Raw genomic sequence first — 24,552 nt, 5'->3', positions numbered from 1 at the left:
GTATATTGCTCATGACAGAAATGTATAGAAATGTATATGAAACTAACTTTCTTCTGAAATAAATTGTTAGAAGTATTTGCAAATCCTGTTTTGGCTGAGGTCAGACCCATACACACTAACACACAGCTGCAGTGTGTGCTTGTAACTTTTACTATTTGATGCTCTTATGTAATTGCCAAGTCTGATTTTTCGTATTTTAATATTGCAGCTGCAGAAATGCTGCAGGATGATTTGGAAACCTGCCTCACACACACACACACGGTTGTGTCGTTCTGGTTGCATATACACACTCCCTCAAACCAAGATAATAACATGAGAGCCCACTATGTAGAAGGTAAATGTAGTTATTAAATGATGTCTGTCATTCTACACTACTTTTGTGTATTTATGCTTTGTATAATCTCCTTTATTTGAATTTTTGGTTTGAAATGCACTTCTGTTAAAAGCAGCAAAGTGATATTTTCCCCCTCTCCCCCGCATTTGTGGTTATGGAATACCACCTTGTTCACTGATGTTGTGTAAATGCCTGCTGCAGTATCAGAGACTACCGTAGTTGGGGTTTGAATGTCACCTGTCCCCTCACTGAGACAGCTGTTTTTAATAAGATTTTCCCAAACACCTCCTCTAACAGTGAATAAAGACAAGGAGATGCCTCACAGTGGCTGTAATGCTGGCTTTTTGGCAATAGAGGGCAGTAATATAATGGCAATTAAAAAGTGAGGAAACCCATGAATTAATAGTCCAGTAATTTTATAAAAAAAAACCTAGGACAAATTGCAAGAGAAGCAAACTCAACTGATTTTGTATCCTCAGTTTGTCCTGAGTGAGGGGAAAAAAGTCCCAAGGAATCCCATTGGTGGAAAGTTTTGAAAATCACCTCTATATGACCATATAATACCAAAAAACACCCTTTTTAACACACAGGGGAAAGGGGTTCAAAATTGTACTTTCAGATATCTCTATAAAAATTCACAAGTTGATTACACACACAAAAACAAGAAAAAAAGTCAATTACAAGTTCTTTGAATTATTCTGTTTACACATGCATATCACACATTATCTGATTTGATATGCGATTTAAAAGGTTACTATAGATATATAGTAACCTTTTAATTCACTGTTATATAGTAACCTTTTAATTCAAGGTTACTATATATATAGTAACCTTGTAATTCACTGTTTAAATGTCTCTTCTGGCATTTATTCCTTATATTCCTTATTAGCGCAATTTGTCCTAGGTTGACCCCAATTTTGGTCTAAAATTACTGGACTATAATGAACATGGCAAACTGCAACCAAAAACATGTACAGTATATTTGTCAACAACATATTTATACAACTTACATATTCAAATGGCTTTTTATTACATTTTTAATATCCCATATTGGCATAACTCATATTGTATACTCTGTGCAGTAAAGATTTATTTAATATCACTTTTTGCAAGTTGCTGTTTTTGGAGAAATTAGTTTATGTCTATTGCTGTCCTGTTCCATCATGGGCCATCTTGCCGTTCCATGACTCATTCATTTTTTCTGAATTATTCATTGGCAGCGGTTGCTCTCCAAATCTGCCTTCCTTAAAAAACTTGGCTGATATTCGCCTTGGTGAATGTCAGCAAGGCTCTCGAAAGGTTACATCATCCAGTTATGTTGAAGGGCTCCCCTTTCACCCAAACTTCAACCCTGACGCCTTGATCATTCAAGAGCCTCACTGCCTAGCAACACCGCTTCTCTGGCACACCTGCAAGCCCTTCAAGCACAGACCCATAGACCAAAACAAGCCTGCTAAGAGTTATGATTGCCTCAGAATATCTTGAGAGCATTAGGCAAGATTTTTTATGTACAAAGAAATGATGAAGTAGGGCTGCAGCAAAGCATCCCATCCCCTGTATGTGAGATGCTGAAGATTTGCTGTGCTTTTCCAAATGAAATTCTGGTGACAGGCATGGACCCTGACAGGATTTCTTCTCCGGCCGTGCACAAATTGACAAATCAGAACTTAAGAGAGAGCACCGAGATAACGCTCAGCGTGGCGAAACTGTCAAAACACGTGTCCACGCTCTGCGTCCTTGCCAAGCTATTAGGAGAAAAGAGCGCCCCTTCGCGATTACCTCAGAGGGAAGACTTGAGAAAAATGAACGCACAAGAGCGAGAACACAACCTACAGTATTCGCACCGCCCGGCTGCTGGAGCACAAAAGCCGAGGCGTGTTGCATAAGAAGGCCGGGGGCAACAAGAGGAGAGGGCATGGGGAGAAGGGCGCCATCCCCCTCGTTTGCCCGCTCAGAGCCTTTCAGGGAAACCCGTGGGCCCGGCGTGTTTTATTGCTTACGCTCCGGTGACCTCCAAGGGCACTTAAAGGACTTCAATCATTGGATTTTCACTCCACTTGCTCACTTCAGACCCAGAGGAGGCCTCCGGGGTGGGGGGGGGAGAGGAACACCCGAGAAGAGTGTTGTTAGTTCCCTTCTTTGGGCTGATTTAGCTGTTTTCCTTTTCACCTCCTGTTGAGCATTGAGCAACGGCTAAACCAACAAGACAAATGTGTGCTTGTGGTGAAAAAAGAGGCGAAAGTGAAAGGAGGAGGGGAAGAGCGGAGAGAGGGGGGAAAAAGTGATGTTCTTTTTGTGTCACTCAGCCCCTGGTTAGAATAGCAGCCAGGAGGACACCGAATAAATCAGGTTACTCGTAGCAACACCTCTGGCAGGGCCTGAGCCTGGGTTTCCCCTCATCTCTTTCCTACTCATCTGCCCCCTCTACGTCTTATCCATCGCTTTGTACATATCTTTCCTTTACAGTTTTTCTTTTCACCGTCCCACAGCTCGTTTCCTCCTCCTCCCTTCCCACTTTGACGTGCCCTCCTGCTCCCGAAACACCTTCCTCCTCCTCTTCCATCGCCATATCAAAGTGAAACAGATTCCTTCAGCTGCACGGCCGTTGTCACCCCCCACCCCCCACCCCCTCAGCAACAATGGGGCTTTTTATTGGCCCGCGGAGCCAAAAATCAAGGCCTAGGCACAGTGCATGGCGGCTACGGATCGGGTAGAGACAGAGAGAGAGGGAGGAGAGGTGGCTCGGGAAGGGAGAGAGGTGCAGGGGGAAGGACGTGAAAGAATTAAACAGGGAGGCTGAGGCAAGGAAGGCGAGGATAATAAGGAGGGGGAGAACGATGGAGGTGCCTCATGGGGCGAAGGCACTGTGAGAACCAAAAAAAAAAAAAAAAAAAAAAAAAAAAAAAGCCCATTATGACTTTGCACAAGCAAATGTGTTAATCCAGTCTGTAGGTGAGCACATTTCCATTAACCTGGCAGTGGGAATGATTTCCTCAAGGCTTACGGGTTATTACTTCCTCTCCCAGCACTGCAGAACAATTGTATTGTCACAGTGTGAAGTAACACACACACACGCTGCAGTGCCAAGCCTGAGCTCGGACAATGGCTGGTTTTGTCACTGTTTTTTTTTTTTTTTTTTTTTTTTGGACCCGATCACTCCAGGAGCTGACATGGTTAATGGACCCAATGAGACAGATGCATTGTTAACAGTTTGTGTGTTGATATGGCTATTTGTTGTTGCAAGAACAGATAAGAATTGGTCATCTCCTGTTAGTTCAAAATGAGCTGGACTTGCACTGCAAAAACGCAAAATCTTACCAAGATTATTTGTCTTATTTCAAGTCAAAAATGTCTTATTTCTTGTCAAAATATCTCATTACACTTAAAATAAGACATGATCACCTCAGAAGTAAATTGTTTTTAGACAATTTTCACTTGTTGGTAAATGCACTTGAAACAAGTGAAAATTTGCTTGTTTCATTGGCAAAATTTGCCAGTGGAAAAAGTGAAAATTCACTTGAAATAAGTGAAAATTAGCTAGAAACAAGAAACGAATTTTGCCAATGAAACAAGCAAATTTTCACTTGTTTCAAGCAAATTTTCACTTGAAACAAGAGACAGTTGTCTAAAAACAAGTTACTTCTGAGGTGATCATGTCTTATTTTAAATGACATTTTTGACTTGAAATAAGACAAACAATCTTGGTAAGATTTTGAGTTTTTGCAGTGTGCATATCCACCCATCTCCAAAAAACTGCATTAAGTGGAATGCATTGGACTGGAAATTTCCCCATGAATTTATTAATTCTGTTAACTCTTCTTTAGATCAGTCAAGAGTAGAAGTTGCCATGAGGGAAGTGAGGAGAGGATTGAAGCTGGACATTTATACATGATACATTTATATAACTCAATTTGGTGTGATGTGAGCGGGCATAAGGCTGAAAAACTCCTGAAGCTGAAAAACTCAAATGTATTCCTGCTTTAAAAATGTATGCATCAGCACTTTGCTCTGCCTCAGCATTATGAAATGCTTTTTTCAAAGAGACACACCACCATGCTCTCTACTCCACTGATGTACTACTTATGCTTTATTGCTACATTTTATCTATTATATTATTATGTCTCATTCCATTCATTTCCCTCCTGTGCAAATCCCAGAATACAAAATGCAGACGGAGACCTCCCTCTTCAGAGGATCCTGAATCATGACCGACAGAGAGTAGCCAGCTGTTGGCTTATAATGTGAGGTTTCAAACATATCACTCATTACACTGTACATTCACTACACATTGTCTTCAGATTTGGTGTGTCTCTCACTGCAGTTAAACACATGAGCCAGCGATGCTTTTGGAACCAGATGCTTTTCCTCTGTTGAGTCTCTTTGTCAGAAAATTCAGAAGCTTGCATGCACCGATGAGAGCCCTCCCTGGCAGTGAAAAAGCTCTCGTCAAAGTGCATCAGGTCGCAAGATTTTAACGGGTCAACAAACCTGTTTTAGATAAGAGCGACAGTGTGATGGGCCGCTGACATTGGAAAGGCAGTGTTTAAAGTTTAACGTTTTGGCTCTAGCCTCCACGCCGCCCAGGAGGTGGTGATAGAGGTCGCGCCCAAAGTGCTGCAGGGCTTCTGCTCCATCCAGCGGGCCTCTATTCGGTCATGCCCTCACTGCAGTTTAGCCCCCTCGCTGTCACCGAGGCCGTTCTGGACCAGCACTCTCTGATGACCCGGGACAATCAGGTCAGCTTCTGCCACTCGATCAAGGAAAAGGTCAGAAGAAATACAAGTTGGTGGATCAATGATCTTTGAGCCTCAAAAACACACAAAAATACCCGAAGTGCTGAACACTGAACAGATAAAAGGACAAGCTTGCATGAATTTTACAAAATAGAGCTGTAAGACACTGCATACGAATAACAACAACAACAAAAAAGTCTTCAGTAACACTTTCATTTTCCACAATGAAAGTGGCATATCTGCCTCTTCTGGTGGAACCTGAAGAATCCACCCAGCCAGCTCTAGCGGATGCTGTTGGAATCCCATGATGGACGTTTTTAGAGAGGAGCCCGGCTTGGAGGAGAGCACAGCATCCAGGCCAGAAGTGGACTCTGCTGTTGATTCAGCTCTGGATCTTCTGACTCTCAGCAGGGCCTGACCTCCTGCCTGGCCGCCACCGAGGAGGAGCAAGAACAATCCTCAGCACCACGTCAGGTAGGAGGTGTTCACTCTGACCTGTGTCTGAGTCATCAGGCGGGTTTACACTGTAGCTCATAGCTGCTTAAATCAAGATGATCAAAATGAGTCTTTGCTCTTTTGCTCTGATACTTTCCATGGGACAAAAAGACCAACAAAGAGAGGTGATGTTTCCTCTGTCAGGTGATTCACACTCTGTCTTGTTGCTGATCTGCCCAAATACACAAAGCGAGACTGAAATGAATGCAGCCAGTCCATATCAATTCCATGATGTAAAATGAATGCTACATTAACAGGAGAAATTATGTCACAGGAATTGTATGTTATAGATGCCATATAGGTTAGTTACCTCTTTCCTTTGCTTCTGTCACATATGTAACGGAGTTTATATGTGATATCGATGATTCCACTTGCCATACCTTTCACACTGTTTTATTTTACCGATTATTTTTATGGAATTGTCCTACGGTCTTTGAACGCAACGCCCCCTGCAGACCTGGGTTGTGCACCCCAGAGCAGCAACAGTTGTGCTGCGCTGTTGACCTGGTAGGTGCACATGTTGGGAGCTCTGTTGCTAGCAAGCATTATTCCTTTTATTTTTTATATCCAAATGGTTTTTTTATGTTATCCTTTGTAGAATATCAGCTTGCGATCAGTTGAGCATGTTCTTGTGTAGAAGTGACCGTGTGAAACGCACTGTTTGTGCCGCAACTAGTGTAATGCGGGTTTTAGCTAACTTGTGCTGTTTTTTGCGCTATATTCCCAGTGTGAGAGGTATGTGTGTGGATGAGAGGCAGACCAACAGTAAAATACCATTTCTTCTATCAGGTACGGGTTTTATTATTTTAATTGATTATTTTTTTGTTTATGCTATGTACTGTAAGCAACAGTTGTGCTGCGCTGTTGACCTGTGTGAGAGGTATGTGTGTGGATGAGAGGCAGACCAACAGTAAAATACCATTTCTTCTATCAGTGAACCGGCTTCTTCATTTTACACAACGCAATGAGAGAGTACACAGCCGCTACAATGGTGCCGTGACCCGGATGGTCTCCATGGTGATGCCGCCGTCCGACGTGGGACAGACAACTCTTCACGCTGCTTCTTCACATGTGCTTTATTCCTCTCACTGGGTACTGTGAGTCCGGTTGTGGCTTAAAGCCTGATTTTTGGACTGTGTTTTCCGTGTGATGTATGAAGGACTGAGTATGCAACGGTAAAAAAAAAAAAAAAAAAAAAAAAAAAAAAAAAAATCTGCTTCGTGGATTGTGGGAGTGTTCTTGCTACATATGTGTGTTTTACTGTGACCTCTTGAGATATATATGCATTTTTTTTTTTCCTTTCTGTGGGTCATTTAATGTGAGTATCCAACAAGATATTTGTTTTTTTTTTTCTTTGAGCTAATTAAAAAGAAAAAAAAAGTGTATAGAGTGTAAATGAGAAACAACAATTAGAGCTAAAAAGGGTGATATTCTTTTAGCTATTGATTTTGACATTTTCTTTTTCTTTTGCTGAAAATGGATGAAAATAATGTGTCAAGTGTTGGTAGGGGTTCAAAACTGTGGTTTAGTCAGTTGCCTGCTCTAGGTGGGCTTGGTGATGACAGACATGTTACATCTACTCCTCACATTCGTCCTGGGAGGGATAGTGCATGTGCCACTGCTGATGCAGGGGTGGATGGTGAGTCTGCACTTTCTGGGCGAGATGCACATGTTCTCAGTGACTTGGTGAGACAGATAGGGACTAGTATAGGTGAAAACATTGTTTCATGTCTTAAGTCAATTCCAGCTATTGATGCTAATGTAACACAGTCAACCCCAGCTGATCTTTCTAAGGTTAACCTGACAATCAACCATGACAGTCATGAGCCACATCCTTTCAGGGGGAATAATACTGACGGGATTTCAGTCTCTGAGTGGGAGGACGCTATGAGGCTTTATCTGAATAGGAGGGGCATTGAACTATGTGACCAGGTGGATGAAGTTTTGGGAAAACTACGGGGGAGGGCCCGTGATGTTGTGACCATTGGGCTCCGCAGTCAGCCCTCCTTAGACTTAAAGTCAGGCCCTCAACCTGTGTTTGACATACTTAAGCAGCACTTCAGTGACTCTGTGACCTCATTTATGCCCCTTGCTGACTTTTATGACACAAAGCCTCGACCCACTGAGACTGCTGTTGACTACTGGATTCGGCTTAACAAAGCCATTGACATTGCCGTAGATGGACTAAAGAGACAGGGAAAGACCCTCGACAATCCTTCCCGTGAAGTGACAGTCATGTTTATCACTCATTGTCCTGATACTGAGTTGTCTCTAGTCTTCAGCTGCAAACCACTGGAGGAGTGGACTGCCACTGATGTTCAGGTGCGGTTGGATGAACACCACAGGAAGAGGCGTCTCCAGCAGCGTCAGTCTTCGCACCTAGCTGGTAGCCAGCACCCCAACCAAGTGGCAAATGTTTTGCAGTGCCATGTCCAGTCTGCTGGGGGAGCTCTTGCACCGCATCCAGTTACGACCGGCGGAACGTCGCAATCTGAAGGGCAGTCACTTGAACATGTTATCGCTCTCCTTGAGCGGTTGCTGCAGCGAGAAGCATTCCATCATTCCAGGCTGCCAAGGTCAGGTACTGGTAACCGCAACAGGTCTCGGGGTCCCTGTGCCATTTGTGGGAGTGATGAACATGACACCATGTCTCACTGCAGGAGAGAGCGTCTGTGTTTTCGCTGCTATGCTGCTGGACATCAGGCTGTGACCTGCCATATTGCTCCTCCTGCTGACTCACCTGCTGCTCAGCCTGGTGGCGCCGACCAGCAGGGAAACTAGCCGGCCCACATGAGCAGGGGAGTAGTGTAGGGCCAGAGGGCATTTCCCCACATGATCTTGATGATGTTGACCTTGAGTCAGTGTACTCACAGTTCTGCTCCTTAACAAGCGCTGGCTCCACTGTGATTATTCAGAACACACAAAGACTGTCTGCAACTGATAACCTATTTCACACTGATGCGCTGATCCAAGACACCATGACGCTTCGAGCTATGCTTGACAGTGGTTCGATGGCCTGCTCCTTGAGCTCTCGTGTGCTCCCTCTCCTGACACAGAACAATGTTATTTCCCCTGACTCTATTCTCCCCACCTCGGTTGTTCTTATTGGATGTGGAGGTTTAACAACAAAACCTGTTGGTGTGTGTGAGCTGCGGATGAGGGTGCTTGACTGTTGCTTTTCAGTTCCAACACTCATTGTGGAGGGCCAAAGCGATGATCTCATTCTTGGCAGCAATGTCATAAAACACCTCATTCAAATGCTGAAGCACTCTGGAGACTTCTGGGAGAAAGTGTCTCTCTCAGACCAGGTTCCTGTGGAGGAGGGTGGCCTGCTGCAGTTGTTGACCGCTGTGGAGACATGGAGAGGCGATGAGTGTCCTGATAAGGTGGGTACTGTCAAACTCAAACATGCAGTGACCCTGGAACCCATGACAGAACACCTGGTTTGGGGTCGCTTACCTGCTCATGTATGTCTCTCAGCCGGTAGCACAGTGGTCGTGGAGCCGAGTGAGTCGCGAACAGTGCCACGCTCAGTGATGGTGGGCCGTGTTGTGACACCACTATGGGGCAACGGATGGGTCCCAGTGAGAGTCATTAACCCCTCTCCTAGACCAGTGACTTTGAGACGCAACTGCAAGATTGCCGACGTGTCACCGTGTGTGGCACTGGAAGACTTTGACATTGACTATTTGTATGCAACTGACTCACCTGATAAAGTGAAATGTACTGTGACGAAGACAGCTAACAAGTCTGACACTGCCAGTGAGAAGAGCTTGACTGTCGACTCTGACTGTTCTGCTCGCCCGGCCCTTAGTTCCACTCTCTCTGACCTGGGTCTACAAGACATTGACATTGATGCAACTCACCTGTCCCCCTTCTGGAGGGCAAAGCTGGTTGACCTGTTGGCCAAGTATGAGTCCATTTTCTCCTGCCACAGGCTGGACTGTGGTAAAGCCAAGGATTTTGTCCACCGTATCCGACTGAGTGACAGCAAGCCTTTCAGACTCCCCTATCGCCGACTGTCTCCATCGCACTATGAGAAGCTGAGAGTGGCTTTGAATGAAATGGAGGAGCGTGACATCATAAGGAAGTCTACGAGTGAGTATGCGTCACCTCTCGTTCTTGTCTGGAAAAAGAACGGCGACCTACGGCTCTGCACTGATTTTCGGTGGCTGAACGCACGCACTGTTCGTGATGCGCACCCCTTGCCTCACCAGGCTGACGCCCTAGCCGCCTTGGGGGGGAATGCGTTCTTCTCAACCATGGATCTGACTTCTGGATATTATAATGTGGAGGTCCATGAGGAGGACAAAAAGTTCACTGCATTCACCTCCCCATTTGGACTGTATGAATACAACAGACTCCCGCAGGGTCTTTGCAACAGCCCAGCCACGTTCATGAGGATGATGATGACAATCTTCGGCGACCAAAACTTTCTGAGCCTCCTGTGCTATCTTGATGATATCCTTGTGTTCGCCCCCAATGAACAGCTGGCGTTGCAGAGATTGGAGATGGTGTTTGGGAGGTTAAAGGCGCACAACCTGAAGCTAAGCCCCAAAAAGTGTCACTTCATGAGACCTTCAGTGAAGTTCTTGGGGCATATTGTGACAAAGGATGGGATTTCAACTGTTCCAGAGAAGGTCAAGGCTATTGTCAGCCTGCAGGAGAGGGATTTAATGGTGGAGGGCACTGACATTCCTTCCCCCACCAAAATTAGATCTTTCCTGGGCATGGTGGGGTTTTATCAGCAGTTTTTTGAGGGGTACTCAGGCATTAGCAAGCCTTTATTCGCACTGACGAGTGGTGTGAAGGGGCCACGACGTACCAAGGGTAGGAAGAACCCTGCTGTGTCTCGGGTCCTCTCCTCTGCTGATTGGACTCCTGCCTGCAGCGAGGCTTTCAGGAAGCTTAAGCAAGCTTTACTTGACAACGTCACTCTTGCTCACCCTGATTTCAGTAAGCCATTCCTCCTGTCAGTCGATGCCTCTTCCAACGGTCTTGGGGCAGTGTTGTCTCAACTGGTTGATGGTGATGATGTTGCGAGGCCCATCGCATTTGCCAGCAAGTCACTGAATTATGCCCAGTCTCGCTACCCAGCACACAGGCTTGAATTTCTCGCACTCAAGTGGGCTGTGTGCGACAAGTTCAGCCACTGGCTGAGAGGCCACCAATTCACTGTATGGACCGACAATAACCCGCTCACTTACATTCTCAGTAAGCCGAAGCTGGACGCTTGTGAACAGAGGTGGGTGTCAAAACTGGCTCCATACGACTTTAACATCAGATACATTCCCGGTCCTAGGAATGTGGTGGCGGATGCCCTCAGCCGTGAGCCTTTTGTGCACCCCAGCGTGCTCCATCGACTCACAACAGTCCCCTATGGTGCGCTGATGGAGGAAGCAGATGCCTTAGAACCTGACTGTGTGCAGGAAGCTTTTAGGTTGTCCTGTGATCCACTGAGCCATCTGCAGGATCATCCCTTGACTGTGGCCGTCAATAGTGCAGCAGCAGTGCCCCAGCATCCACCTATCTCCTCCGAGGCAGTGTCTGCTGTTTTGGAACATTCCCTGGAAAGTGACCGATTGCCCCCTCATGCGCTCTGCTTACCGCAGCTCACTCAGTCACTCCTGCCATCTGAGCTGTCTGATTTCCGTCCTTTGCCCAAAACCAAACTGATGTCGCTGCAGCGTGGCGATCCATGCTTGGGCCGAGTGCTCTACTTTGTGGAGCGCCAGAGGCGGCCATCAAGGCGTGAACGCCCACGGGAGTCTGCTGAAGCCTTACGGCTTCTCCGACGTTGGGAGCAACTTACCATCAAAGCAGGCGTTCTGTACTGTACTTCAAAGGATGCTGTGACAAAGAGAAAGACTTACCGGTATGTTGTGCCTACCAACCTGAGAGATAAGGTCCTGAAAGGTATCCATGATGAGGCAGGCCACCAAGGTCAGAGGAGGACGCTCTACTTGGCTAGACAGCGGTTCTACTGGATTGGGATGGAGAAGGATGTCAAGAATTATGTGCAGTGCTGTCGGCGCTGTCTGGTCAGTAAGTCTCCTGAGCCTGAAGCCAAGGCACCACTCGAGAGTGTCAAGACCTCCAGACCTCTTGAGCTGGTATGCATTGATTTTTGGTCAGCTGAAGACCCATCCAACAAGTCCCTAGATGTTCTAGTTGTGACTGACCATTTCACTAAGCTAGCTCAGGCCTACCTCTGCCCCAACCAGTCCGCTAAAGCTGTCGCTCATCAACTCTGGAACAACTTCTTCTGTATCTATGGCTTCCCAGAGCGAGTGCATTCAGATCAAGGTGCGAACTTTGAGAGCAGCCTGATTGCTGAAATGCTCCAAGCTGCTGGTGTGGAAAAATCACATACAACACCTTACCATCCCATGGGCAATGGAGCAGTCGAAAGGTTCAATCGCACTCTTGGGAACATGATCAGAGCCCTTCCACCCAGAGCCAAACAGAAATGGCCCCAGCTCCTGCGTTCGCTCACCTTCTCTTACAATGCGACTGTCCATGAGACCACAGGCTTTGCTCCCTTTCTGCTGATGTTCGGCAGAGTTCCCAGGTTGCCTGTTGACCTGATGTTTCAGTCTGTGCTTATGGATGAACAAGTGGTGGATTATGGTGTCTATGTGCAGTGCCTCCGACGTGATCTGGCGGAGGCTATCAGGATTGCTCAGATTTCGACCACAAAACAACAAGAAAAGCAGACTGAGCTTTACAACCGCAAAGTGAGGGGTGCACCTGTGGAGGTTGGGGACAGAGTGCTGCTGGCGAACAAGGGAGAACGAGGTCGGAGGAAGCTGGCTGATCGCTGGGAGGGACACCTGTACACTGTTGTGGGGAAGCAGGATAACACTCACACCTTCAGACTCAGGAACTGTACAACTAACCAGGAGAAAGTGGTTCACAGGAACCTTATCATGCCCGTGAACTTCCTGCCGGTTCCTGCTGACCCCGAGGATGGTGTCTCCATTATCAGTGACCTGACAGATGGGACTGTGGATGAGTCTGTGATGGGTGCGGGACATGTTGGGTCGACTGCTCTCCCGGATTGTGGATCGGAGGACAGGACTGTCTATTGGATATCTCAGCTCCCAGCCTCCCCTGATGTTCGGTCGACGACGATGGACGTTGTGGATGGACATGACCGGGCCAGATCAGACACTTCTGGTGAAACTAACCCTGACAGTCACAATGACAGTAGACTTGACAGTCCAGATCAGACCAGGTCTGATGAACCAAATCAGTGTGACTCGTGTGGTCCTGCCGTTGATGCTGACCGTTCTGTGGACTTACCTGACTCTCAACCTGCTGTCTCTACTCTTCCTGATGACTTGTTGCCTCCTGATGCTGGTGCTGTTGTTGCATCAGACACAGAACAAAACCTTTCCTGTGACAGACTGCAGAGAAGGCAGACTAGGTATGGGAGAGTTGTTAGACCAGTAGTTAGACTTATTCAGAACATGCACCAGAGAGTTCTTGCTGGTCGCTAAGGTTAATTCGTGTATTGGCCTTGTATATGTATATGTGTTTTTGGCCTGTATGTTCCTTCAATTTTGAGGAGGGTTTGAGTCATAAATTTTTTTTTTTTTTCTTTTCTATGACATTCTGTCACCTGCGTGTGACTACAGGTGTGTATGTCCTGGTGGTTGGAGATTTGTGCTGTTGTTTTTTTATTGCATGATGTCTGAGTGATTTAACATGTATATGGGCATGTTTTCCTATGGGTGGCGGAAGGCTTTGCAACCCTTCCCCATTCTAATTCTTCAGGAATGGTCTTGTGACTGGTATACTGGGTATCTGTGATTTTGACAGCACTGTACACAATTTTTTTTTTTTTTTTCTTTTCAACTCTCTTCCTCCTCTGGTTATGTTTTTGGTACCTGGTATGTTGTTGTACGGATGGTTGCTCTGTCTGCTCTCATTTTGTATCTTGTGTATTTGTTTGTTTATTTTTTTGGTTTGTATGGGCAAGTGGAGATCAGTAGGGGGGAGTGTAACGGAGTTTATATGTGATATCGATGATTCCACTTGCCATACCTTTCACACTGTTTTATTTTACCGATTATTTTTATGGAATTGTCCTACGGTCTTTGAACGCAACGCCCCCTGCAGACCTGGGTTGTGCACCCCAGAGCAGCAACAGTTGTGCTGCGCTGTTGACCTGGTAGGTGCACATGTTGGGAGCTCTGTTGCTAGCAAGCATTATTCCTTTTATTTTTTATATCCAAATGGTTTTTTTATGTTATCCTTTGTAGAATATCAGCTTGCGATCAGTTGAGCATGTTCTTGTGTAGAAGTGACCGTGTGAAACGCACTGTTTGTGCCGCAACTAGTGTAATGCGGGTTTTAGCTAACTTGTGCTGTTTTTTGCGCTATATTCCCAGTGTGAGAGGTATGTGTGTGGATGAGAGGCAGACCAACAGTAAAATACCATTTCTTCTATCAGGTACGGGTTTTATTATTTTAATTGATTATTTTTTTGTTTATGCTATGTACTGTAAGCAACAGTTGTGCTGCGCTGTTGACCTGTGTGAGAGGTATGTGTGTGGATGAGAGGCAGACCAACAGTAAAATACCATTTCTTCTATCAGTGAACCGGCTTCTTCATTTTACACAACGCAATGAGAGAGTACACAGCCGCTACACATACATATCAGTGCTGACGAGAAAACTCCATGATGATTTTTTTTTTTTTTTTTTTTTTTTGAATTCAGTTGAAAAAAAAAAAAAAAAAAAAATCTATAACCATTAGTGTCTGCCCTATCCTGGAATCCACATACACATAGAGCATCACTGTGACAGGGACACACATTATAAACGACTGTGTGCAAAGGCTGACCAAATGTGTGAATACAAGCATTCACTGAAGTAGATGTATGTGCGCCACTACTACTATTACTACTACTACTATTACTACTGCTACTACTTGGTTAAGGCAATTCAACATTGTCAGGAAAAAAATCTTACACATGCTCCTGCACCGTTTCTACCACCATTAGTTATACGTTATAAATTTGATTTGGCCTTTCAGGAAGTTGTATGAAAGCTGGTGTGTGGGAATGGGACAGTTGGAGGTTCAGGCTATTGTGTGGAGAGACAAGGTGAGTTATAGCATGTAGAGACTCTGTAGAACTGGGTCAGTGGATACAGCATATGCATTAGCCTGTATACAGTGTACACACACACACGCACGCACACACACACACACACACACACACTTGCTGGTGAACATTTGAAACACATCAAAATGGAAAGAATGGGTGGGCTCTCATAGAATCTAATTCAAAACTCGTACCGACATCGAATGATTTTGGCAAACTGAGCCACCAAGACCATCTGCCCCCCTTTCAGAATCTGTAATGCACAATAAAAAAATTAAAAAAATATATACATACATACATACATACTTGACAAAATAAAAATGACAAAATAAAAGCCAAGTAAAGACAGTAAAGTACAAATAACCTCAAGCACAATTCAAGTTCAATTTCACATTTACAAAGCAAGTCACGATTAAAAAAATAAAATAAAATAAAAATAGTGATGATAATAATAGGCTAATAAATAAATAAATGAAAGTTAAAAGTAAATTAAAGTCAGTGAAAACAACTGCCGAATCAGGGATTTTTGTAATTTGTTTCAGGAGCTTGGTGCGTTATAGTGAAACGCAAAACTCCTGAAAGTTGCAGCACTGTTGTTTGTGTGTTTGTTTGTTTGTTTGTTGGTGGTGTTGGGGAATAAATAAAACAAAAGATAAAGCACGACAGAGGGAAAAACCCTGCTTCAGGACAACCTGTTGCTTTGCTGGAAGTGGACGGAGCCTTTACCAGCAGCGACTCCCCATGAGGAGCGACCCTCCTATTGTAAGTCCATGCATCAGCGGGCAGGACACACACCCACCTCGCACATCACCCTCATCCCTCAGGCCCATCCCCGACATAAGACCCCCGGTCCCCAGTTCAGAGGTGGAGCAGCCACTGTTTGCAGCTTTTTGCTCGGTGCGCTGTGTAACTGCTAATTCAAGCCAAAGGAGTGTTACAACTTGCAGAGATTAAACTGGGACATCATCTGTGTGCGTCCTGGACACAGTCGGATCTTGAGCTCACTTATTATTTATTGCAATTCATTTCTAGAGAGTCTTGGACTTTTATTGGTGGGAAAACGATGGCCAACTCGGGTATCCAGCTGTTGGGATTTGCCCTGTCGCTCATCGGTATTATTGGACTGATAATCGGGACTATTCTGCCCCAGTGGAAGATGTCAGCCTACATCGGTGACAACATCATCACAGCGGTGGCCATGTACCAGGGACTATGGATGTCATGCGCTTTCCAAAGTACCGGGCAGCTCCAGTGCAAAATCTACGACTCCATTCTGCAACTTGACAGTAAGTAGCCCACGTTACGGAATCGCAGCGGTCCCATAATGAGGTCGGGAGTCCAGGGGATCAAAATGAGGAATGGTTTCATTTCACTGTCACTCCTCTGTGTAGACACAGAGATGCATAAGGGTGACTTTTGTGATTATCATCCCACATGGAGACAGATCATTCTATTCCAGATGTAGAGAAAACTGCTCTTAGTGGGATGAAATCTCATTCTAAGGCTTCTAGAGATGGAAAAAGTTAGCATTTATTTACTTATTTTCTGTGGAAATACTAATTTTGTGACTTGGGCTTGTGCGCCTGGCCCATCCCAAACGCCCCTTTTATCTGGATGAGACTTCAATGGGACGCACTGTCAGGATTGTCACCTCAAGTTACCACCTGCTCATGAAGGTGTAATTACCTGTCACATAACTCTGCCTGTTATCCCCCAATGACACCCCATTGTATTCAGCTGGAGACAGTAGGTTATTGTCTGGTCCATGAGGCCTTGTTTGATAGACTGCAGGCAAATTCCAGGAGAGGGGTTTGGAAGGCACTGAAAAGATCCACCTACAATAAATTAAGGCCCCCGCTTCTAGCAGCTTTCCTCAGTGGCCCCCTCCCACCTCCCATCCCTTCACACCCCGCACCTTGTCACATTCTGGGAAACACTCCCACCCCTCTAACACTTACCAGCCGTGCACACACACACGCACACCAGGGTGACTAAGTTAGAGGCCTTCCCATCACCGAAAGGTTCAATCCTCTTATGGCACGCAGTGAAATGAAAATAAATTAAAGCGGCGCCAGGCAGCTTTGCTCTGCAGCAGTCCCAAGTGGCAGTGCAAAATAACTGTTTTAAATTGTGGCAGTTTACCCAGAAGCCACGTAAAATGACGTCAATAACCTGTGTACTTTGCCAGTCTAAATTTCTTCTACCCGGGAGGCTCGTAGTTTACGCAATAATAATCTTGTATAGCCCACATTAGTTTATTGCTAATTGCAGGGCCAAACACAACAGCACTAAGAACATACTTAAATGGAATAACTGTTGGATTAGCTATAGTGACGTGACTGGTACAACACACATCACCTAAACTATCCTTATACACTCTCATCCATTCACAGGGATGTATCCTCTCACACACACAACACACACGCACATGTGTGTTTGTGTGCATCCCTGCTTCCCACATCACTCATTCTCTCTGTTCCTGTTAACTTCAATCCCGAGTGAGCTGACTCATAAAACAGCCAGAACTTATCCAGTTGTTGTCTTGCCTCTTTTGCACGTTTATGTAAGAGTTTCTCTGTTTTTTTTTCTTTTTTAACGATGTCTTGCATATACTATTCTTTGCTGTGAATGACTCTATTGCATTGCATAAAATAGAAATGCATCGTTTTTTTGTTTGTTTGTTTGTTTGTTTGTTTGTTTTTCCCATTTCCACTGATAACTGATTGCGTCACTGTGAGCTGATACATCAGTTTTGTGTTTAGACAATGTCGGCTAAGCATACCATTGGAATTGCTATTTATCATTCCACCTTTGTCCACATATGTGATTTGCATGCTAGCCAGTGTATAGTAGAAGCTCATCGTGGCTAGAATGAACATTACTTAGTTGTTCAATTGGCGTCCTGGCTAGTTAACTAGCTAATAGAAACTAATAGGGGGCGCCGTGGCTCAGGTGGTACAAGATAGATAGATAGATAGATAGATAGATAGATATACTTTATTGATCCCAACCAGGGAAATTCTGGTGTTCCAGCAGCAACAGTAGAAACATACAATAAAGTTAAATAAAAAAAAATAAAGGCTAAATATATACAATAAAAACTATAAAGGCTAAAACTAAAAATATACAATAAGGGCTAACCTAAGGAAAAGAGATGTGAGATGTGAAATGTGAAATATACAGATGGTAATGAATATGACAATATACAGATGTGTGGTAATCGGAGGGTTCCCGTTTCGATCCCTGGCTCCTCCAGAGAGTGTGTCCAAGTGTCCTTGAGCAAGACACTGAACTCCTGTACTGCTCCTGATGGGCAGCTTAGCACCTTGCATGGCAGCCTCTGCCACCAGTGTGTGAATGTGAGGCAAACATGGTGGTCAGTCGATTAGAAAAGCGCTGTAGAAATGCAGCCCATGATACTAGCTAGTATCAGAAATCAACAGTATGTTCACGTGCACTGAGTTAGCTCTTGTCATGTTCCCGGAGCAGAGACTAAGACCATGGTTAACCACCGTCTTAATGTCACCTGGTGGACCAGCGGAGGAAAACAAGGCATGAGGTGTAGCAGAAAATGAGATGAATGTACATTTCATCATACAAAAGTACTCTGAGAGGACTTGAAGGCAACAGATTCACACCAGTGCTGCTGTATTTCTCTATCATATATATCATATCTTTTGCTAAAATGCATAAACTTTTAATAATGTTTATATATCCATCAGGCCTGATCTGAGACCCGGTGCACCAGTTCAGATTGCTGACATACTAATCCATATGTTCAACATTCAGCTGTTATTTGCACACAGCCCGTGCTCCTGCAGACTTCCATGATGGCAGCAGCCATGGTTGCTAGGAGTTTAGAAACACAGTTGCAAAGCGTCTATAGGAGGCTCAGCAGCTATAGTGGGCTTAGTGTGCTGAGATTCCAGAGCAGGATACGGTGTAGGTGACCCAGCGATGGAGCCTCTTTATCACCCCGCAGAGGAGTCCAGGTTCCTCCCTCTTTTCTCCCGCACTGTATTCTCTGCCATTCCTCACTGCTTCATACATGTGGTGCTCTCTCGCTCTCCCTCTCTCTCCTCTTCATCCTCTTTTCCCTCTCTGTTTCATCCCCCCTTCTCCCCCTTGGAGCTGGAGGGTTTTGTTTGTTTGGGCAGGGCAGGGATGGCCTAGACTGGCACAGACTGGTTCTAGGTGGATAGAGGGGGCGAAACAAAGGGGGGGTCGCCCTGTGATAGGTTTATAGGGTGGGGGGGGGTGCTGACAGATGAGGATCCTGACAGTAGCCTTTCACCAGGCCTCCACCTCTCGAACAACAGTAGATGTGGGAGGGTTAGGACGAAAAAGAGGGAGTGTGGTGTGTGTTTCCCTCTTAGATTGTGTGTGTGTGTGTGTGTGTGTGTGCATGTGTATCCCATGGCTTCTCTTCCAGGAAAAGCACACATTAAAGTATCCTGACAGGCTAATGTGAATGTAATTCACAACTGCTGGACACACACATAAAACCTCCTTGATAGGTCCAGGCCTATTTATTTGGGAGCCTTTCTTTATTGTTTGTGCACCCAGACCTACTGTGTGTATATCAGGAAGCATGACTGGATCTCTTCTTTGTTTGTGCAGAATATACCAGTTTATTTAGTGTAATCATTTAAAAATTGTCTATTAAATGAACCTCTCTAGCAGGGCCATCACATGCTTTCTGTCCACTCTCTTTCTTCATCTCTCTGTTTCTTTCACTCCCCCCTCCCCGCAGGTTCCCTCCAGGCCACCCGTGCCTTGATGATAGTGGGCATCATTGTGTCCATCGCCGGGCTGGGCGTGGCCTGCATGGGAATGAAGTGCACCACCTGTGGAGGCGGCGACAAAGTACGAAAGTCCCGCATCGCCATGAGCGGAGGCATCATCCTGCTAGTGGGAGGTGAGAATGGAAAAGATGAAGCCTCCTTTTTAATGTCGCACCCGTTGCCCTCACTGTATAATGTGCTGTCATGTAGCCTGCAAGTGCTTCAGTCCACTTCCTTTGACTATACATCTGGAGTCAGATGAGAATGATGTGTATTCAGTAGTTATGAATAACATGTTTTTACAGTGATAACCATGAATTATTGGGGTGGGGTGGGGTGGGGGGGATCAAATTCCAAGACGTGTATTTCAAATAGATGATACACTGTGTAAATAAGACAGCTTCGGAGTTGCTGTAAGGTTCATTTCTTCATTCTGTAGGAGCTACGCTAACAACTCCCATCGACTTCAAGTCTTTATGCTAAGCTAACATGAAAAGCTACCCATATGAACCAAACCACTGGACAAAAAGGTGTATACTCCCCAAAATGTTGCAGTATTCCTTACACTTGAAGTAGTGCTTATAAAATGTTACAAGTGTATTTTAAACATCTCTTCACCCTTAAAAAGTGCTAAGATTTAGACAACTAAATAAAGATCAAGCAAATTCTCCACTCAAAAACACATACATTGTGGAAAATGACTTATGAGCAGAAACAGGTGCAACAATATTGTATTTGCCACGAGCGAAAAGGGTGGTGAACACAGCACTGTTGAATGTATTAGTTGTTGCTGTGTGGTTGTTGTGAAATCAGTCACCTTATGACTTTACGGAACAGTTAAAGGTGCACTGTGCAAGTTGCATAGGGTCGATTTAAGCGAGGAATATTTAGACTGTGCTGACAAAAAAAAAGTGCAATAGACATGCTACTTTACATGCTTATTCCATGTCTCAAAAAGGTACTCACTTCAATCAGCCCTATGCACTTCTGAATAGTGCACTTTGATGATCACATGACCTATAGGGGAGAGTGGGGTAATTTGTGCCAAGGGGCAAGTAGTGCCACCCCTGTTATCTAGAAAACCATAGAAGAAGTTGGTCATGTGACCACATATTGTAGAAGAGGCATCCATTTCACTCATCCTGCAAAGAAGGGAGACACATGGCTTGAGAGGTAAGCACATTTCAGTTCAAAAAACATTTTTTTGCCCTCCAAAGTAAAATTTCCATGATCAAGGTTTTTTGATTGCTGTGTTTGAACAATTATAGAAAACTATGAAAACAGTTCACACAGGTTTTAGTACTTTAGTAAGCTACACCATGAGTCTATACAGTTAGCATGATGTTAGCTCAAAACAGCTGGGGGATGCATTTTTTTCAAAATGGTGGGCTTGGGGTAATTTGTGCAGTGGAACAACTTGTGATTATATAATATATATTACTTTATTGTATTTTATTGTTATTGTACATTGTCTTCTTACCTTTGATCACTAAAACTATTCAGATTCAGATGAAGATGATTTGCAGGTGCTCATATTGGAATTTTTATTTTGTTCTGGGTATGTGTTCATGTGGCGCGAGGCCTTGTTATAGAAAAGTGGCCTGTGATCTTGTTAAAAAAAAAAAAAAAAAAGTTAAATAAATAATTTTGTATTGAATTTGTTTTGCTTTTATATAGCATTATCATTTGTGAGATTAAAATGATCTGTTTTACTTCAATTATCAATGGCACAATTTACCCCAGTGTATTCTCTCTAATGGCACAATTTACCCCACACCGGGGGCAAGTTGTGCCACAAAACCACTTTTTTTTTCAAAAGCTATATTCTCAAGTTTATATAAGATCCAAAGTGATTGTTCCCAGGGATGCACAACATCCTAAACTATATGTGCATATTTTAGTTGGAGGCATTACTGTAATCCCCTCGCTTTAAAGGTACTTTAAGTAAAAATTGGCACTACTTACCCCACTCTCCCCTACTGATAGAAAACATATAACAGAATCTTAGTGACAAAATATTTCACCAAAATCCACCCCGAATCATCTCATGTCACTGCCTAATTTGATCTGAAAGTCCTCTGTGCACCATATGTAGGAGGAAGTCTGATCTCTGGAGCAAAAAGCTTTTCTCCCTTTCATCTGCTGAAGTCCTCCAGAGGTCACTAGAGAGAACAGGGGCCAGTATTTCTGGCTCGGATTCCATCGTAAGAGGTCTGACTGGCTCTGAAGAGGACAAAAGCACTAAAAGCTAATTGTTCTGGAGTCAGTGCCTGCCCTCTTATTGACTGTAAAAGGGATAAAAGCACCTGCGCCTCCTCGGGTTGTGATGATGATGCACTGATTGATCTTGCTTGACGTCTCCTCCCCCCACAGGGCTGTGTGCGATAGTCGCATGCTCCTGGTTTGCTCACAATGTCATCCGGGCTTTCTATAACCCTTACACTCCTGTCAACACCAAGTAAGTAAGCCCAGACTGCCGTTTGCTTTCTTGACCATCTCGCTGCCTGTTCTTTGCCTGCTATTTCAGGAGATTCCAATATTAGCCACATCTAAATATAGACTGTGCTCTCTATGTATACTTTTCCTGAAACAACTCATCATTTGCCCAGCAGTGAATTTCTTGTTATTAAATTTGATGTTACTGTGTCTAATCTCAAACTCTCTGTAAAACCATTATTCAGTGTTTTCCTGCTGAGGTAAAAATCATTTTCATAATAATAAATATCTGCTCCAGCTACTTTCCAATAGTACCAGTTATTCCCAGGTACTGAAAACAATATTTATTCAAACTCAAAGAAATTCAAAGGATGATTTATTAATGAAATTAATGAGAATGTGCTAGTATTGTCTTTGAGTGTATACTTGTCCGTGATGTTCAAATTGAATCTAAATACGACTGATAATTAGGACTAAAATGCAAAATGCCAAAATGTTTTTTGGTGCTGACAGTACAAAACCTTGCGTTTTGTTAAGCTCTTTTTGGATGCGTAGGTTCAGAGATTGAAAACTTGAAAACATCACGAAGGATCGCACACACATTAGTAAAGACAATTGCTGGAATAGTTACATCTTCAGTTTATCTGGCAGACATGTTTTGGCATCAGACGTCTTCAGTGGCATTTATTTGCCTGGCGTTGAGAGCGACAGATGCCATAAGGTGTCCGCCAAATAAACTGAAGTCATTTTGCCTCAGATTGTCTGTATATCTCAAAAAACCTAACAGATTTCCATGAAATCTGGTGAACTGACAGACCTGCTATTGTGAATTCTGGTTCTGCTGCAATTAAATGGAACAGAAACTTTATTTATGTCTTTATTGATACTTGTATTTACCTGCTCTTTCATGTCAAAAAAGTGGCCGTGAAAAAGATCTATAGATTAGATGTAAGTCTTGATCAAGATCTGAATTTCTGCTATTAGGATGATCATTATTTTTCAACTGTAAATCTTACAGGGATAGAGACTTTGTTCCAAAATCCTAAATGTGGGAAGTTTTGCAGTGTCAATAAATCGATTTAATTTACTTGAATTATGTCTTTGGGTGTAACAGTAAAATGGAGAATTTTTTTTGGAGACTACTATAAATCTCCCATCCCAACTCTGCTTTGGGAATGAATCAGTCCTGTAGGTAACAATCCTCTACCATCTGTCCCAGGTTTGAGTTTGGCGCTGCCATCTTCATCGCGTGGGGCGGCTCTCTCCTGGATGTCCTGGGCGGGGCCATGCTGGCGGCTTCCTGTCCACAGAGGAAGCAGGTGTCAAAGTATCCATCCATGGCCAGCGCCCGCTCCGGCCCACCTAGCAGCACCAAGGAATACGTGTGAGAGCACCCCCTGCTGCTTAGGACTCCAACTGAAGCGAACCAAGAAGTTCCCCCCTTGTGAAAGCACGAATGACAAGTAAAATTGAAGCTATGTGGGCGGTTAAGAATCAAAGGGGATTTTCTTTATTTTCCCCCCCAGATAGCCCTCTGAATCCCCCTGATTATCATGCCGTACTCTACAATTGTTTCTTGAATGTCTCTCACCCCGTCCAAACATTCCACAATTGTTTACAAGTAGTCTTCACAAATACATTATAATTGGATGTTGCCTTAATGGACAGGGCCTTATGGTGTAACCTCTTGAACTGGAGCCAAAATGGTGGATTATGGACAGCACTTGCACCTCCATGTTAAATCTGCTACCTATTAGCGTTTCCCATGTAATTGAAAGTAATCAATTCCAGTTTTCGGATCCTCCCGTGGCCTCGGAGGTCCTGTACAACACAGTGGGATACACAGAGTGCCAATATAGTGTTTTATATTAACTGTGCGTGGTTCTAAAATAAGATCTTACGATAAGCTGGGTGTGACTTAACACACAGGGCTGACTGTATATGGTGACTGTACACACTGGCCTTTTACTACACCACTCACAACAGGACTGGCAGTTCTTCATACCAGTCTGTTACAAACCCTGCTCAGATATGAAATACTTTATGATGTAGTCACCACGCCATTATCGCTATAGTAGATTCAACACCAGCCACACTACGAGATCCACTTTCAAACTGCTTTTATTTATGTGGTTGTACTTAGGATGACGTTTTTTTTTTTTTTTTGTTCCTGTGTTGATTAGCAGAAGTGGTAGTTTATCAGGGCCCAGTTTTAGCTTTGAGAGATTTGACTTTTCATGAAGTTACCTTTTTATGAAGTCATATAAAAAATGTTTTATGCTCCAAACAGTGCCTGTGATATTTTTTTTTTAAAATGCCATTGTTTCATACACTTCTTCATGCACATCTACTCATTTATGATGAAATGACCTGTTTCACTGCACATTTGATGCAAGACGTTTTTTTTTTTTTTTTTTTAAACACATTACTCATTCTCAAAACGGTACTTACAATAAACACATTTCAACATCGCTCACTGTGTTGGTGGTTACAGCAGCCGACGGAAGCGGTCAGTTGGAAATCAGAGAGCGTGAAATCAGAGGCTTTTCCACAAAGAGTCATCTTTTATTTCCCAAGATGCATTATGAAAAGTCTACCATTGCCATGCAAATGGTAATACCACAACCCAAACAACAATCTTTGAGTCAGAGAATGAG

General features: G+C 44.1%; 1 protein-coding gene across 3 annotated transcripts; it reads left to right on the top strand.

The window, feature by feature from the left end:
• Positions 1–13,670: 13,670 nt before the first annotated feature.
• cldn7a (claudin 7a) lies at positions 13,671–24,320 on the top strand. Of its 3 annotated transcripts, XM_030076270.1 has the most exons (7): positions 13,671–13,738; positions 13,959–14,020; positions 14,606–14,675; positions 15,708–15,961; positions 19,429–19,593; positions 21,833–21,917; positions 23,115–24,320. In XM_030076270.1, exons 2-7 carry the CDS (start codon positions 13,969–13,971, stop codon positions 23,281–23,283), a joined length of 795 nt encoding a protein of 264 aa, XP_029932130.1. In that variant the 5' UTR covers positions 13,671–13,738; positions 13,959–13,968; the 3' UTR covers positions 23,284–24,320. The 3 variants fall into 3 exon arrangements, with proteins under 3 accessions (XP_029932130.1, XP_029932129.1, XP_029932131.1); XM_030076269.1 differs by lacking the exon at positions 13,671–13,738 and having other exon boundaries at positions 13,866–14,020; XM_030076271.1 differs by lacking the exons at positions 13,671–13,738; positions 14,606–14,675 and having other exon boundaries at positions 13,866–14,020.
• Positions 24,321–24,552: the final 232 nt, after the last annotated feature.

Source organism: Myripristis murdjan, chromosome 18 (genome assembly GCF_902150065.1).
Source record: "Myripristis murdjan chromosome 18, fMyrMur1.1, whole genome shotgun sequence".
Lineage (NCBI taxonomy): Eukaryota > Metazoa > Chordata > Actinopteri > Holocentriformes > Holocentridae > Myripristis > Myripristis murdjan.
The sequence above is the reverse complement of the archived record's forward strand: the minus strand, read 5'-3'. Positions and strand labels throughout refer to the sequence as shown.